General features: G+C 34.8%; 2 protein-coding genes and 1 non-coding gene across 3 annotated transcripts; 1 reads left to right on the forward strand and 2 right to left on the reverse strand.

Annotated features, from left to right (window-relative positions):
* Positions 1 to 750: 750 nt before the first annotated feature.
* On the reverse strand, positions 751 to 3344 carry HMT-1 (Homocysteine S-methyltransferase family protein). The gene is made up of 7 exons (XM_059597202.2): positions 3052 to 3344; positions 2888 to 2944; positions 2210 to 2421; positions 1954 to 2083; positions 1522 to 1725; positions 1351 to 1422; positions 751 to 1067 (listed from the first exon to the last, which is right to left on the reverse strand). The coding sequence occupies exons 1-7, from the start codon at positions 3220 to 3222 to the stop codon at positions 924 to 926; spliced, it is 990 nt and encodes a 329-aa protein (XP_059453185.1). The 5' UTR covers positions 3223 to 3344; the 3' UTR covers positions 751 to 923.
* A 4063-nt stretch (positions 3345 to 7407) lies between these two features.
* On the forward strand, positions 7408 to 7480 carry TRNAV-UAC (transfer RNA valine (anticodon UAC)). The gene has a single exon. It is a non-coding gene; the product is annotated as a tRNA-Val (tRNA).
* Positions 7481 to 12596: 5116 nt separating this feature from the next.
* On the reverse strand, positions 12597 to 14501 carry LOC132183783 (3-ketoacyl-CoA synthase 6). Its single transcript, XM_059597200.2, has one exon. The coding sequence runs from the start codon at positions 14422 to 14424 to the stop codon at positions 12934 to 12936; it is 1491 nt and encodes a 496-aa protein (XP_059453183.1). The 5' UTR covers positions 14425 to 14501; the 3' UTR covers positions 12597 to 12933.
* Between the last annotated feature and the right edge of the window lie 46 nt (positions 14502 to 14547).

A 14547-nucleotide genomic window follows, 5' to 3' on the forward strand; every position in this document is an offset into this window, starting at 1 on the left:
ATGATTACCTTGATAAATCAGGGTTTTGAGCTTTCGTTTCTAGATGGTGATGGAGCCATTGTTCCTTTTGATTTTATACTTCTGAAGTATATTTTCTTAATCATAGGATACATATTCTTGGGTTCTAACACTAGTCATCTCATTTGGAGTGATGTTGATGATGTTTAAAAACAGGCGTTTGGCTTGCAGAATCGTGAGGCCAAGCGCCATGCACTCTAAATCTTGAAGAGGTTTACAAAGAAAATCTGGTATTTTAGGGCATCATCATCCAGCAAACCCCGAACGTACAAAGTCTAAATCATCATCAAACAAGCCCCAAACGTACAAAATTGAATTTGATTAAAGGTATGTTTGGAATTGCGATTTTAATAAGTGTGATTTTAAAAATTGTATTTTTCAAAATTGTGTTTTTAAAATCGCTACTTTATAAAATTGTAAAAGCGTTCGGTAAAATATGGTAAAAATTACCTTTTTAGCAAATATTTGTTATGCAAAATCGTGATTTTGATTTAAATTTACGTATTTTCAATTAAACACCCCATAATCTGCTTATAGAAATCTCATTTTTTTTTTCCTATTTAAATTAGGTGTTTTTTACATTGAAATGCCAAATATCTTACGTTTTGCAATATTTTTTATAAATGCATATTATTCTTTCGAAATCACAATTCTAAAAACACTCTAAGTAAAAGGATTTTTGGACTTTTCACGGTAGTTCATTTTGCAAAGCGATAATGAAACATCTTTCCGATGATGCATAATTAACGATATTCTTCTTCTTCTTGGGTGAAGATATTCTTCTCCCTTTTTAAATGAGCAAAAATCTATGGGGGTAAAATAAATTAAATGGGCAACAACTCAAAGAAGTGTAGTTCTTGGCGAAAGTTCAAACGATGAAATCAATAAACAACAATCCTCTTTGCTTACAACCTTTCTTTTAAAACCTTAGAAATGGCTTGAGTGGTGGAAGGTGTCGTTCGACAGCAGCCTCCAATGAGTTTAGCTCCGGCATCACGCCATCTCGTTGCGAACAATTCAAATTTGTCATCGCCAAAACACTTTGATGGCTGTCAATCAAACCACATCACAAAATTGATTAATACATGAAACATTAGGATGCAAATATTCATGTCAAAGAATAGTAATGCTATTATTTACACTCATTTTTCACTAGTTGAAGTGGACATATTTTAACTTAAGTGGCTTATTATGTTAGGTTTTTTTTTTTTTTTTTTTTTAAAGCCACTTAAAACACATCTCGTCGGCCAGTATGAAATTGATGTGAAGAGTAGCCTTACTCGTAAAGAAAAAGAGAGAGGGAGAGAGGTTTCAAAAATAATCCCGACTCACCAACCATCTCTTAGCTTTGCCATCCCATACCTCACCACTATTGGGGTAAACAACTATTGCCTTCTTGGTTAACTGGAGATCAAATATTGTAATTCAATCACCGAGAGTACAAAATCAAATGCTTTCTGTCTATGTAAAGCAATTGGTAATTGTATAAAGTTAAGCAATTACCTCCTTAAATTTGGAGATAAGGGCTTCAATAAATTGGGGAGGTGCACAGTTTATTCCCACTGCATGTACTTTGTTACTCTTATTTATTATATCAAGGCACTCCTTAAACCTCTCTCCTGATGGGGCATTCTCACCATCTACAGAGCTAAAACAGATCCAAGATGGAACTTGGATGTTTTGTTCTTCAAGCAACTCAACACAGGCCTGTAAATTGTTTTCCAAAAATGAAAATGCTTTCAGCCAAAATCACAAAGGGAAAAATTAACAGAAAAAGGAAGCTTCAACTTTAATAAAAGACTGTTCCAAGAGCATTAAACTGAGAAAATTTAAAGTTCATAAAGTCATTCTTGCACATGATTCATGTTCTGAGATTATATTATTTACTGTTCCACAGAATGTTTTTATCAAATAATAGTTGGTTAAGGAACAAACCTGAGCTTCAATTTTATTGGGAATAGTCTCAAAGGCAAGCAAATCTGGACCTGCTTCCACAAGAACTTGCAATCTGCGCCGGTGGAAATCCTTCAGCTTATCCAAACTCACATCTGGTCCATAACACCCACTGGAAGCAAAAGACATTTACATATCGAAAAAATATAATAATACTAACTATTTAGAACATAATTATGTGATTAGAAGAGTGGAGATCATTAACTATCAGGTTTGTCTATAGATTGTTAACAGGCACCTGTATTCTGAACCATCAGCAAGATAAGCTCCATAGCTTCCAATAGAGGCTGCAACCAACGCCCTGTTATAGCAATGCCCGGGGCCGGGAGTCCTTTCCACAGAATCCCAGAAACTATCTCGAGCTTCAACAGCCAACTTGACGCTCTTTTCTAGTAACAACTCTCCTTCTTCAATCGACAACCCTCTGGACAGAAATCCGGGAAGGGTGGCCTATAAATATAGAATAAACAAGTATGGTAAATTTATAGGAGGTGCATTGACTAGAGAGAATAGGATATAATATCCATAAAATCAGACGCACTCACGCCAAAATATTTTCTGCAGAGAGATTCCAGAGATCAGCTTCAGGGAAATACAGAATTGATGGAAAAACAATTAAAATGTATCAAATTGTTTGAGAATAAATTAGCAATGGACAAGGTTCATTTATTTATTCAGATCTTTTTTAAAATGAGAAGCGAGGAAAAGGTATTATCAAATTATCAATTACCAGCACTTGACAACAATGGCACATACCAGCTATAAACATATCACATTGATTCACATTCGCATTATATTTGAGCTAGAAAATCAAAGAACTCTACTTTCCATGACGGCTTGAACAAAATATAACACTTGGATCAAACCCAATTAAATTAAAGGAATTGCACTGGAAAATAAACAAATAAGCACAGACCTGGTAAGATGAAGTGACCAAAATATCAGCACCAGCCTCCAAGTATTCCAAGTGGACCTAAACACATTTCAACAACCCACAAAAACTTGGTCAAAGTTTCATAACCAAAAGCATCCATTTTTCCCACGAATGAACGAATATGGCAGAGAGAGAGAGAGAGATACCCGCTTGATGAGATCAGGGTCTTTGATGAGACAGAGAGCGCTCCAGAGAGGGTCGTTGATGACAGCACCGTGTCTCTCAAGCTGCGTAGCGAAACCTCCGTCCACCACCGCACAACCTCCAGCCTTCTCTATCAGATCCTCCAACGACGCCGTCTCCTTCTGCTTCCCCATCTCTCTTTGTGTAGAGGTTTATGGAGGCAAGCACGTTCGAAAGAGAGAGACAGTCGAGACTTTTGTGGCGCCGGTGGCAAAAGGGTTTATATTGATTATTGGGTTGGAGGGTCTATTGTGAATGTGGACAAAATACCATTCAGGTTCTTTTCTTTGGTTGGTCCGAACTCTTGGGGGGCTGAAAGCCTAAAAATCCCCCTTTTTTTTTTTTTTTTTTTTTTTTGGGGAAATTTCAGAAAGCCCCCCTGAACTTCCAACCAATTTGAAAAATCCCCCTTGAATTTCCAAAACTCTCATTTAGGCCCCATGAACTTTGATTTTCTCTCACTTTGGACCCTTTTAACATTAAACTACGTCGTTTTGTTTCATAAAATTACAATACATATCCAGCCCAAAACGACGTAGTTTAATGTTAAAAGGGTCCAAAGTGAGAGAAAATGAAAGTTCAGGGGGCCTAAATGAGAGTTTTAGAAATTCAGGGAGAGTTTTTCAAATTGGCTGAAAGTTCAGTGGGGCTTTCTGAAGTTTTTCCTTTTTTTTTTTTAACCGTATGGTCCTTATTGCATAGTCAATGAGTCCTTAAGGCCCAACTCATTAAACAACAAAGTAATTTACTTTTCTTTTTTTTAAATTACAACAAAACCCGTCTTACAAATTTTTCTCGCCCATTCACTTGGTGATTTAACTTGGTATAATAAAGCAAATTTTAAGTTCGAATCTTATCTCCATCATTTACATTAAATTTTAATTGAATATTTACGTGTTGAAACTCATTTAATAAAAATTATTTTGAACTCACATACGAAGAAATATTAATTAAATTAACTATTTTTCATAACCAAAATGACAAGGAGTACATTGACTCCCAAGTAAAATACAAAGTAAGATGATGCTTCCAAGGAAAATAAAGAGGTAGGTGTGGAAAGGGAAACCGGGTTTGGTGAGAATAAGAGTGCATTGACTTTGGTGCTGTCTAGTGTCTACTGTCTACTCCACGTCTCTACGTATGCAACGTAGCCAATTTTCCATAATGGGAGTGGGAGATAGTTCTTGCCTTCTTGGTACTATTTATTTGAATACATTTTTTTTTTTTTTTTAATCATTATTTATTTCAAGATCTAACTCGTCTCTTTTTTTTTTCTTTTTTTTTTTTATCACATTTTCACGCTAAAGGGTCGGCCGAGAATGCATGCAAGACGGAAAGACTGAAGGCTTTGTTGGGCCTCTTCCTCAGGCAGACCCATCTTACCCTTTTCCTTTTAAACTCTATGCCTGTAAAATGTGGTATACAATGGGTCCATTAATGGCATCGTAAGTTGCTTACGCTTTTGGGTTTGAGATCCACCTTCCCCAGCCCACCCAAGTTTGACCTGAGCCTCTTGGGGGGTGAAGCTCTCTCAGGGAGCCTCTCCAGCTGGTGTTGCAAAAGCGTATTATAAATCGAGTATGGGCCCAATTTACTTCAGCAGGCCCAATTGTTGCTAAACTCGTAATTACTCATCAGCCACTTTAGTCTTCACTTTTTTTTTTTTTTTTTTTTTTTTTTTTTTTTTTTAAAAAAAAAGGCCATTCCTTCTTCATACCACATGTCATTTTCCCTACATTATTTTATCACGATGTCCTAAAGTATATATATATATATATAATACTAAAGTACTTGTTGGTTTAAGCACTATATTTATTAATATGTCATAGCCTTATTGTGGTTGGGCGAATGTCAGCCATGCAAATGGCCAGGAGGGGACCCCTTATTAAATTTCAATAAAGTTGGGTTTTCAAATTAAATTTTAATTCCTCTTGCGTGCATAAGTTACCCACATATCTGTTCAATTCGCTATTAACTATGAATTAATTAAGTTTTCTTTTTTCAAATTGGGTTGGTAAAATTATTTTTAATTCAGTTTATTAAGTTAATTCATATCCAAAATGTACATGATTAGACACATGTCAGGCTTAATTTCCACAAACTTAGTTAGAAGAAACATTGTCCCTATAAAATAGTAGTCTTTCTTGGTTTGTGTATTTATATATTTGTCGGTATTCTTGTGGCTGGAGATACTTTGACATACATGCTCATTAAAATGCATAATTGAATTCTTAATCAGAAGAGTTATAACGACATAGAAAAAAACATTAGCTATATTTGTGCTATCACCCTAAAAAGACTAGTTAATTTGAAGCTTTCCTATAATTTATTATAAAATCCAATTTCACTTAATAATTAGACAATGTGGGATGTAGTACCCATGACCATCTTTATAAACCACTCAGTCTATGTTATGTGGGCTTCTTATGTGCTCTAGTACCACATGACCTAATGTTACAAGGTAGCTCTAATACCATTTGTAATGGCCTAGGAAAAAGCGTTAATCACATCTGCATTATCACCCTAAAAGAATTAGTCAATTTGGAGCTTCCCTAAAATTAATTACAAAGCTCAGTTTCACCTAGTAACTAACTAGGTAATGTGAGACTTAGTATCCATAACTATCTTCATAAACCACTCACTCTATGTGAGCTTCTTCCCATCCTCTTAATATAGAACAGAAATATTACAAGAGCTATGGTTCACTTGATGAGAGTTGAAATCACTAGTGGGAAGGTCGTACACCTAAGCCCCTCTTGCTAGGGTACATTTTTTTTTATTTTTTTCAATTTTTAAAGATAAGATTGAAAGAGAAAACGGCTACAACAAAAAGGAATTTATTTTCCGCTGTCTAGGAAAAGATTCAAAACAGAAAACATGTTGAAGAAAATGTTGACAAAAAAACTAATTGTGACGACCCATTGTATAATGTTGTGAGCTCAAAGGTTAGCGTTCTGGTCATTCTTGACGGTTGTCAAATTCAGAAACGAGCTGAGTAGAACAAACATGTAAGAGATCATAAAGAAAGTATTTTCTAAAATAATATTTGGACATTGTGAGACAAGTTGTTTGGACTGCTAAAAGAGCAACAATGACATTTCCATCGTTAGTTACTAGGTGGGTTTTTTCTCATCTTCTTAATATAGAAGAAGATGAGATCATAAACTATTCACTCTATGTGGGTTTTTTCTCATCTTCTTAATATAGAACAAAAGTATTACAAGAGCTATGGTTCACTACTCGATGAGAGTTGAAATCACTGGTGGGAAGGTCGTACACCTAAGCCCCTCTTGCTAGGGTACATTTTTTTATTTTTTATTTTTTATTTTTTATTTTTAAAGATAAGACTGAAAGAGAAAACGGCTACAACAAAAAGGAAGGTATTTTCCACTCTCTAGGAAAAGATTCAAAAGAGAAAAACATGTCGAAGAAGATGTTGACAAAAAAACTAATTGTGACGACCCATTAATGTATAATGTTGTGAGCGCAAAGGTTAGCGTTCTGGTCATTCTTGACGGTTGTCAAATTCAGAAACGAGCTGAGTAGAACAAACATGTAAGAGATCATAAAGAAAGCATTTTCTAAAATAATATTTGGACAATTGTGAGACAAGTTGTTTGGACTGCTAAAAGAGCAACAATGACATTTCCATCGTTGGTGCCGACAAGGGAAAATAGATGTGACTTGAGCAAATAAATTAAATGCATGGGCTCATCAGAGCAATAGCCAGCCGAGGCCTAAGAGGAGTGAGATTGACGAATGTCCAAACGTATCTCTGGTGTTGGTCATATAATTATCGATCTTACAACAGACAACTAGGTTAATTAGTGTTTTTTAATAAATATTAATCGAGAGTTATATAGGAAGGAAAATGACATGTCAATATCTTAACTATAATTTTAACTATATGTATATTAGCTTATGCGCATCCCACCATACTTTCTTTGTTTAGAGCATTCACATTAGTTTATGTATATTTTTATGTAAAATGATTAATTAAAATTCACTTTATCTAATTTAGCTAATGAATTTTAAAAGAAATCATACATTTGATTTTTTTTTTTTTTTTTTATCTATATCATTTAACTTTTTTTCTTTTTTATAAGGATTGTATTTTTTTTTTAAAGATTCTATTTTTCAACTTTTGGGAAAAAAAAAAAGATGTGGAGAGAGAAATAATAAGAAATTTTTTTGAGAAAAGAGTGAGAGAGTATATTAATGAGATAAATGTGTGGATATTGCTCTAAGCTTGATAATTGTCGTATATCTAAAAATGTGGACACGATAATTAATAACAGAAAGAATCATAAGCATGAGGTGTTGCTGTGGTGTAGTGGTTATCACGTTAGTCTTACACACTAAAGGTCCCCAGTTCGATCCTGGGCAGTAACACAATATTCGGGTTTTATGTTTTCTTAGTAGATTTTCATTTTACACAGTCATTCAAGAAGAGCATATAAGTTTATAACCCATGAAATATTTTTGGTCTTAGAATTTTCCTGCTTTCTAGCTTGTATTTTCTGTTTTTTGTTTTGGTGTGGCTGATGGGCAGTGTCCTTGCCTTTTTCTTTGTAGATTCTGATTTGGTTGCAAAGATTTTTTTTCGGATTTCTTTGTTTTGCTTTTGTATTCTTATAGCAGCCATGTGTGACTGCATTGATATTCTTATAGAGTTGGGTGATTTATTTGACCTATTCCCTTGTATTACTTTGCTTGATTTTGTTTTCTCTTGTTTCTGCTTAGGTTAGTGATGGGCTATTGTTTGGGTTAGCCACCCCTCTTAATTTTCCTTCCCTTTTTCCCTTATTTGCCTTAAAAAAAAAAAAAAAAAACCCCATGGAATTCAAATGACTTTTAAATTTATTAAAACCCGATAATTTTTAATGCTTGTGTTGTAACCTCTGGCACATATTGTTGTAGTTTCACGTTGAAGACAGTGCCCGAGTTTAATTACGAAAGAAAATACAACACAAATAAAAAATAAAATAAAAAATAAAAAAGGCTAATAATTAAAGTACAAAGGCCCTCAAAAACAATTTATTAGAGCATCTCTTACAGACACTTCAAAATAAAAGTTTTGAGAATTATTTATTTATTTATTTTTTTTCTCTCATTTCTCTCTTCCCTAATGGCCAAAATAGGGTGGCCCAGCCACCCCATTAAAACCCTCAATTCATTTTTTTAAGTTTTAGTTTTTTTAAATTATTTTTATGGATTTTTACTTTTTCTTCTTCTTCTTCTTCTTTTATTTTTTTATTTTTAATTTTTGTTAGGACACGTGGCAATCCGTTAGTTTTTTTGACGGAATGTAGACGGAGGTACTAGCCCGGTTTTTATCGATAATATAAGTACCATCTGTGATATAAATTAAAACCTAGATGAGAAAAAATTAATAAAGTCATTAAAACCCAAGTACTAAAAAGATAATTAACCATAAAATAAAAATTTATACTTTTTCAATAACCATTTTAACTATTATTGAGATGCTCTTAAAGAGATCATTTTCAACGAGAAAATACATCAATAAAAAAAGCTGTCGATAAAACAAGTGCCAATAATCCATTAATGTTGTAAGCAAGAATGGCTGTGGTCCTATCAATTTTGATAGGAATTCTCCAATCTTAAGTTAAATGACTCTTTTTATAGAGCGGGGATCACCAGAGAAAATTCATGATAGCTTTTTAACAAAGATATTGAACTTAATGATTTTACATGGTTGAGTTTATAACCTACATTTAGGGCTGGTCCAATCACTAGTCGAGTTAGGCAATCGCCTAGGGCCCCAATTAAAAAATATTAAACAAAAACAATTTCTATTAAAATAAAATTAAAATTAAAACCCTTATTACCCTCCATATTCTTTAATTAAGGTCTCTGGCCCTCTAATCATGATAAATAATAAATTTAAAGAAGGCCCCCAATAAATGAATCCTAATAAAACAATTTCCATAAGAAAAAAATTCAACACCTAATTGCCGTTTCCATAAAATAAATAAATAAAGACGGTCAATATATATACTTAAATTAAGGCCCTCTACTTAATTTCAAAAAGGTATTAATATCATTTAATTCTCTAACATTCAGAAATAAATAAGGCTTTAAAAAATTGATATTAATAAATAAAGGAATCAAATAACAATAACGATATTCTTAAATAAAATACAATCTTAAACGGGTAAATATAATTTTTTTGGCCTTGTGAAATGACAAACATAGCCCTTAAATATAAATAACTGGAGAGAATCAAGTTTCGAAGATTGTGTCTAACGTTTAAAATCAAATGGTAGAAGTAAATAAATAAATGTTAGAAGATGAAAAGTTTTAAAAAAATTTATTCAATAAATCAAATGTGAAATGACAAACATAACCCTCAAAATTTTATTTAATTAATATTTAAATATATATTAAAACAAAGCATCACTTAAACTTTTCGCCTAAGGCCTCACAATATATCGGGCCGGCCCTGCCTACATCTACGCAAAGGATAAATTGATCATAAGCTTATATTATGCTCTTATTCACTTGATCGATGAATTTACAATACAATAAAATAGTATGAGAAATCCAATCAAATAAGAATCAAATATATTTAAATATGATTTAATTTTATTATAATCAATTTCAATATTAAATTCCATCATGTCTCACAAATATACTCTCAAAATTATAAGACGCTTTTAATAAAACCAACCCATGTCAGAACAGGTGTGAATTAATTTCCGGCAATCCTAAGAATTCGACATTACAAATTGAATGCAGTGAAGTTAGTGATGAAATATTGAAAATTATATAATGCATGTATTCATTTGTGGCGTTCAATTAATGCTCAAACGGGACACATGCAGGGAGCTTTGGTTTGAAGGCAGCTGATCATGATCAGAGAGCTAGCTAGCATTACTTGTTGCAACACCAAATGCTCACATGCATTTAAAGCTTTCATTGCTGCATGTATAAAATTAGTTGGTTTTGGATAACAAATTTAAGATATATACCATATGTTTCTCTGTCAAGCCAGGCGTACAAGACACCTATGAGAGTTGGGTGAGTCTAAGGTTCCTGATTGTTGCTAATAATTCAGATAATAAATGCAAGATAATCTTTACGAACTCACTTGCTCTAACACGAGACAGGCAGGCAACTCAAAATCTGTTAAAATATGTATAGGAGTTCTCTCACTTTTACTGTTTAAATTATTAGCAATCCAAATAGATAAATTGCTATGAATTTTTATCCGCCACTCAATTACCAAAATGAAAAATGAGTGTGTTCTCTAAATATTAAATAGAGAAATGAAAAGGATTACTCTCTTTGCTGTCTCCATCAGTTTATCTTATACCATTAGTATTATATATATCCCATGTAAAATAAAATTATTGATAAAAATATGTAGCCTTTTAGACAATGTAGGCATCTCTTTCTCTTTTCTTCTATTTGGTTTTTTCTCTTTAATTTTAATTTCTCTCATTAAATCACCAATTATTTCAAAAGTTTAAACCGATAAAAACACATGGAATATCTAATTATAAATTTAAGTTGATAAGAAATTAAGAATTAATAAAATATAATAATTATAATAAATATTCAAACAGTATCCCTAGCTTTATAAACCTTAAGAATATTGTTTTGCTTTACCCTATACATCATCCATGTTTACAGAAGAGGATGTCACTTTAATGTGCAAAAAAAAGTCCTTGGTTTTAATTTTTTGTTGTTATATATTATAGCTTCAAATTTACGCATTGGGACACATATATGATCTTTTTGGTGCATTTATTTATGAACCTCTTTTGCCTCTTTTCTAGTTAAGCATATGTAACTTTTTGGTTCTTTTTGTATTGTTTTGTTTCCATGTATCAGTTTTGTTTTTACTTGTAATAATACTCGGTCCTTTCTCTCGATCTGCCTGCCTGATGTCCCTCGGCGTAGTTGATTTGGTTTAGACCTTTGGGTTGTGAATGCGAACGTTATCCTGACTTTCGAGTCGAAGATGATGAGTTTTGGCTTGGAGTTCCCTCTCCTCAATGCCGAGGAATAAGAGTTACTTATGTATTGGTTTGACTCTGTTTGACGCAAATCTGCTGTTTAATTTGAAAATTAGTCATAAGTTAGCGGATTTTGTATGAATCTGAAATGTAATACGTTATATTTGACGATTGTAACCTCGTAGCTTCGGCTATGGTTGTTTCAGAGCTTTGTTCTGTGTTGTTTGAGCTTTATTTTCATTTATCAATGAATAAGATTGACCTGTTTCAAAAAAAAAAAAAAAAAAAGTCAAGCATATATATGTAGATTAATTGTAGCCCACAAATTCAGCAATAGCAATTGGCTTATGACAAAATTTATATCACGTCTTCATAAAGCAAAGAAAAAAAAAGTATCTACAACCAACTAAAAATGGCACTTAATTAATTGAATTAAATGAATTTTCTTTAAAGTTTCACTCTTTTTATATATTTTTTTATATATTTCTGTTGAAAATGAATATGCAAAATTTAAAAAATGAAGTGTTTGATGCTGTGTGTTTTGAGAGTTTTTTTTTTTTTTAAAAAAAAAAATTGTTTTTATGTGATATAAATGTGAAAACTATTTTTATGTTTTTAAGGGCGTTTTATGTTGGGATTGTTTATTAATATTTTTATTTTCAGTAAAAAAAAAAAAGAAAAACCAAAAAAAAAAAAAAAAAATTATAACAAATGGAGCTAGCCTATGTTAATTAACAACTTGAACCGTTTTTTCTGCTAATTAGAGCAAGGGACCAACTTGGTGCTGGGTACATAATGCCTAGCTTGTACGCTCAGAAAATGATGGATTTTCTCTACTAATTACAGAAAGGGACCAATGTGGAATATATTGAATATTGATGGCAACACATAGGGATCCGGATAAAGTCATTAGTCATGCAACACATCTGCCCAGTTTATTACATTGACATCTCACATCAGCCCAATAAAATGGGATGGTAATATTTAGCATTATTCTAATTAATTTAATAAACTGAATTGAAAGTTATTTCTCTAACCCTAACCCTGTTTGAATTAAAACTTTGACCCATCATTTATGCATGTTCTTTTGGTGCAAAATACTTTGTGGGTTGCGCCATTAATTACCACACTTGCATTAATAAAGCTTTGTGCCATTAACATATATACTTCCATTCAAATAGGAGCCGCCGGGCATCCATGGACCATAATGGAGAGCAGGGAAGGTAGGGGGGATTGATTCCATATGAAAAAATGGGTGGTAGCTGTCCCAATTAACTACTTTTTCTTGGAGGAACCGACATGATCATCTGTGTACGTAGTAATACACTAAAAAGCAATGGAACTACTTGTCACAAGATCATGAAAGATGGATAGAGATGATAATAGTTATATGTATATGATCTAGAAGAAGGCAAAATGGACACAATTATGAGAAACAAAAAAATATATATTAAGAAAAGACAGCAAATTAATCCAGAGCCCAGAGAGAGATGGGGGAGTTGAAATATTATATACAATCAATCATCTGGGAGAGAACAGTAATGGGTCTTATTTGTTTTTCCTCAAAAACAACAAAAGGGGGGGGGGATTTATTTTCGACACAGATGAAATCTTATACACTCTGATAAAAGATTGTAGCTAGCCAATCCAGTAACGATTTTGTCACTAGTAGTAGCATTTCCCATGATCAACCTATGCGGCTTAATTACTTATTTGAAGACGTAAAAACTTGTGTATCCAAACCCGAATTACATGATGAACTACAATTGTTTCATGTATTACCCTGTACGCACCCCAATCTAATAAAGGCAAGAAATGAGAGCAGTGACGGCCGGGATACCAGCAGATCCTAGCTAGCTAGCCCTAGAGCTTCACAATCTCAGGAATATGAACAGGGTATCGATCAATGCAATCAGCCCACGGCCCATCGATTGGTGTCTTTATGCTTCGGTTGCATTTCCACACTGCACTGTTACACTTGAAACCGCTCCCAAAAGCTATCTGCCAAACCCTATCCCCCTTCTTCATCCTCCCCTTTGCCTCAATATACCCAAGCTCGTACCACAGCGAAGACGACGACGTGTTGCCGAACCGGTGCAGAGTCATCCGGGAAGCCTCCACGTGCTCCGCCGAGAGCTGGAGGTTCTTCTGCAGCTCGTCGATAACGGCACGGCCGCCGGCGTGGATACAGAAGTGCTCGAAAGCTTGCTTGAAGTCGGGGATATAAGGCTTCCATTTGTTACTAAAGACTTTTCGGCCAATGAGGGTGAGAAGGAAAAGGAGTTGCTCTGAAGCAGGAAGAACAAGAGGCCCAATTGTTGTGATGTTTGATTTCAAGGCCTCCCCTGCTATGGCCATTAGATCTTTTTTCAGAGAAATCCCTACTTTACCCTCTCTGTCTTCTTCTTCGTAAACGCAGCGGTATGCTTTGTCGTCAGCTCCTTTGTGGGTGCGCACCACGTGTACTAGCCGGTATTTGGCTCGCCTTCGCTCCGACCTTCTGTTTGACAAAAGTATTGCAGCTCCGCCCATCCGGAAGAGACAATTAGGAAGAAGCATTGCTCTCTCGTTTCCTTGATAATAGTTTGGGGTGATGATCTCCGTGCTCACAATCACAGCATTTGAATTAGGATGAATTTGGAGAAGATCACGCGCCAAATCGATGGAGATAAGTCCCGCACTGCAACCCATTCCAGAGAGATTAAAGCTCTTTATGTTGCTTCTCAGCTTGTACTTGTTGATCACCATGGCCGATAAAGAAGGGGTTGGAGAGAAAAGGCTGCAATTCACGATGAAAATATCGATGTCTTTTGGCTTAAGCCCAGTCTTCTTGAACAAAGAATCCATGGCGGAGAATATAACGAGCTCCGCCTCGCCTCTGGCGGCCTCCATGGTTGGCTTGGGCGGGATATAATGGATCGCCGGAGGCAAACATGTCTCCTCCCCAAGACCAGACCGCTCGAGGATTCTCATCTGGAACTCAACGCTCTTGGGGTTGTTCTTCAGGATCAGCCTCGAGTGCTCCATGAAGGTTGCGAAGGGGACGCGGCAAGTGACCGGCGGCTTGAAGCAGGCGTAGTCCACGAGGAAGATGGTCCGCGGCTTCGACATGAAATAAACGGTGGCGATAAAGATGATGAGGAAAGAGGAGCAGAGAATTTGCACCAGGTCCACTTGCAGAGACCTCCAGAGGTTCAATATTTCGCCCGGCCCCATCCTGAGAACCTCTACGAAGATCCCAGCCATGATCGGTATTAGAGTAAGCGTGAGAATGTGGTTCACAAGATATTGGTACCCAAGCTTCACATACTTGAGCTTCACAGAGTTGGAAAAGTCCGGCAAGATTGGAGGCATGTTTGCCGATCGAGAAACAGAGAGAGAGAGAGAGAGAGAGATAGAGCTAGAGGTTTGGTGGTGCGAGGAAGGAGGAGGGTGGGGATGGATGATTTAAAGGGCAGTGAAGGAGGCAGATGAGAG

Source organism: Corylus avellana, chromosome 7 (genome assembly GCF_965113065.1).
Source record: "Corylus avellana chromosome 7, dhCorAvel1.hap1.2, whole genome shotgun sequence".
Taxonomy (NCBI): domain Eukaryota; kingdom Viridiplantae; phylum Streptophyta; class Magnoliopsida; order Fagales; family Betulaceae; genus Corylus; species Corylus avellana.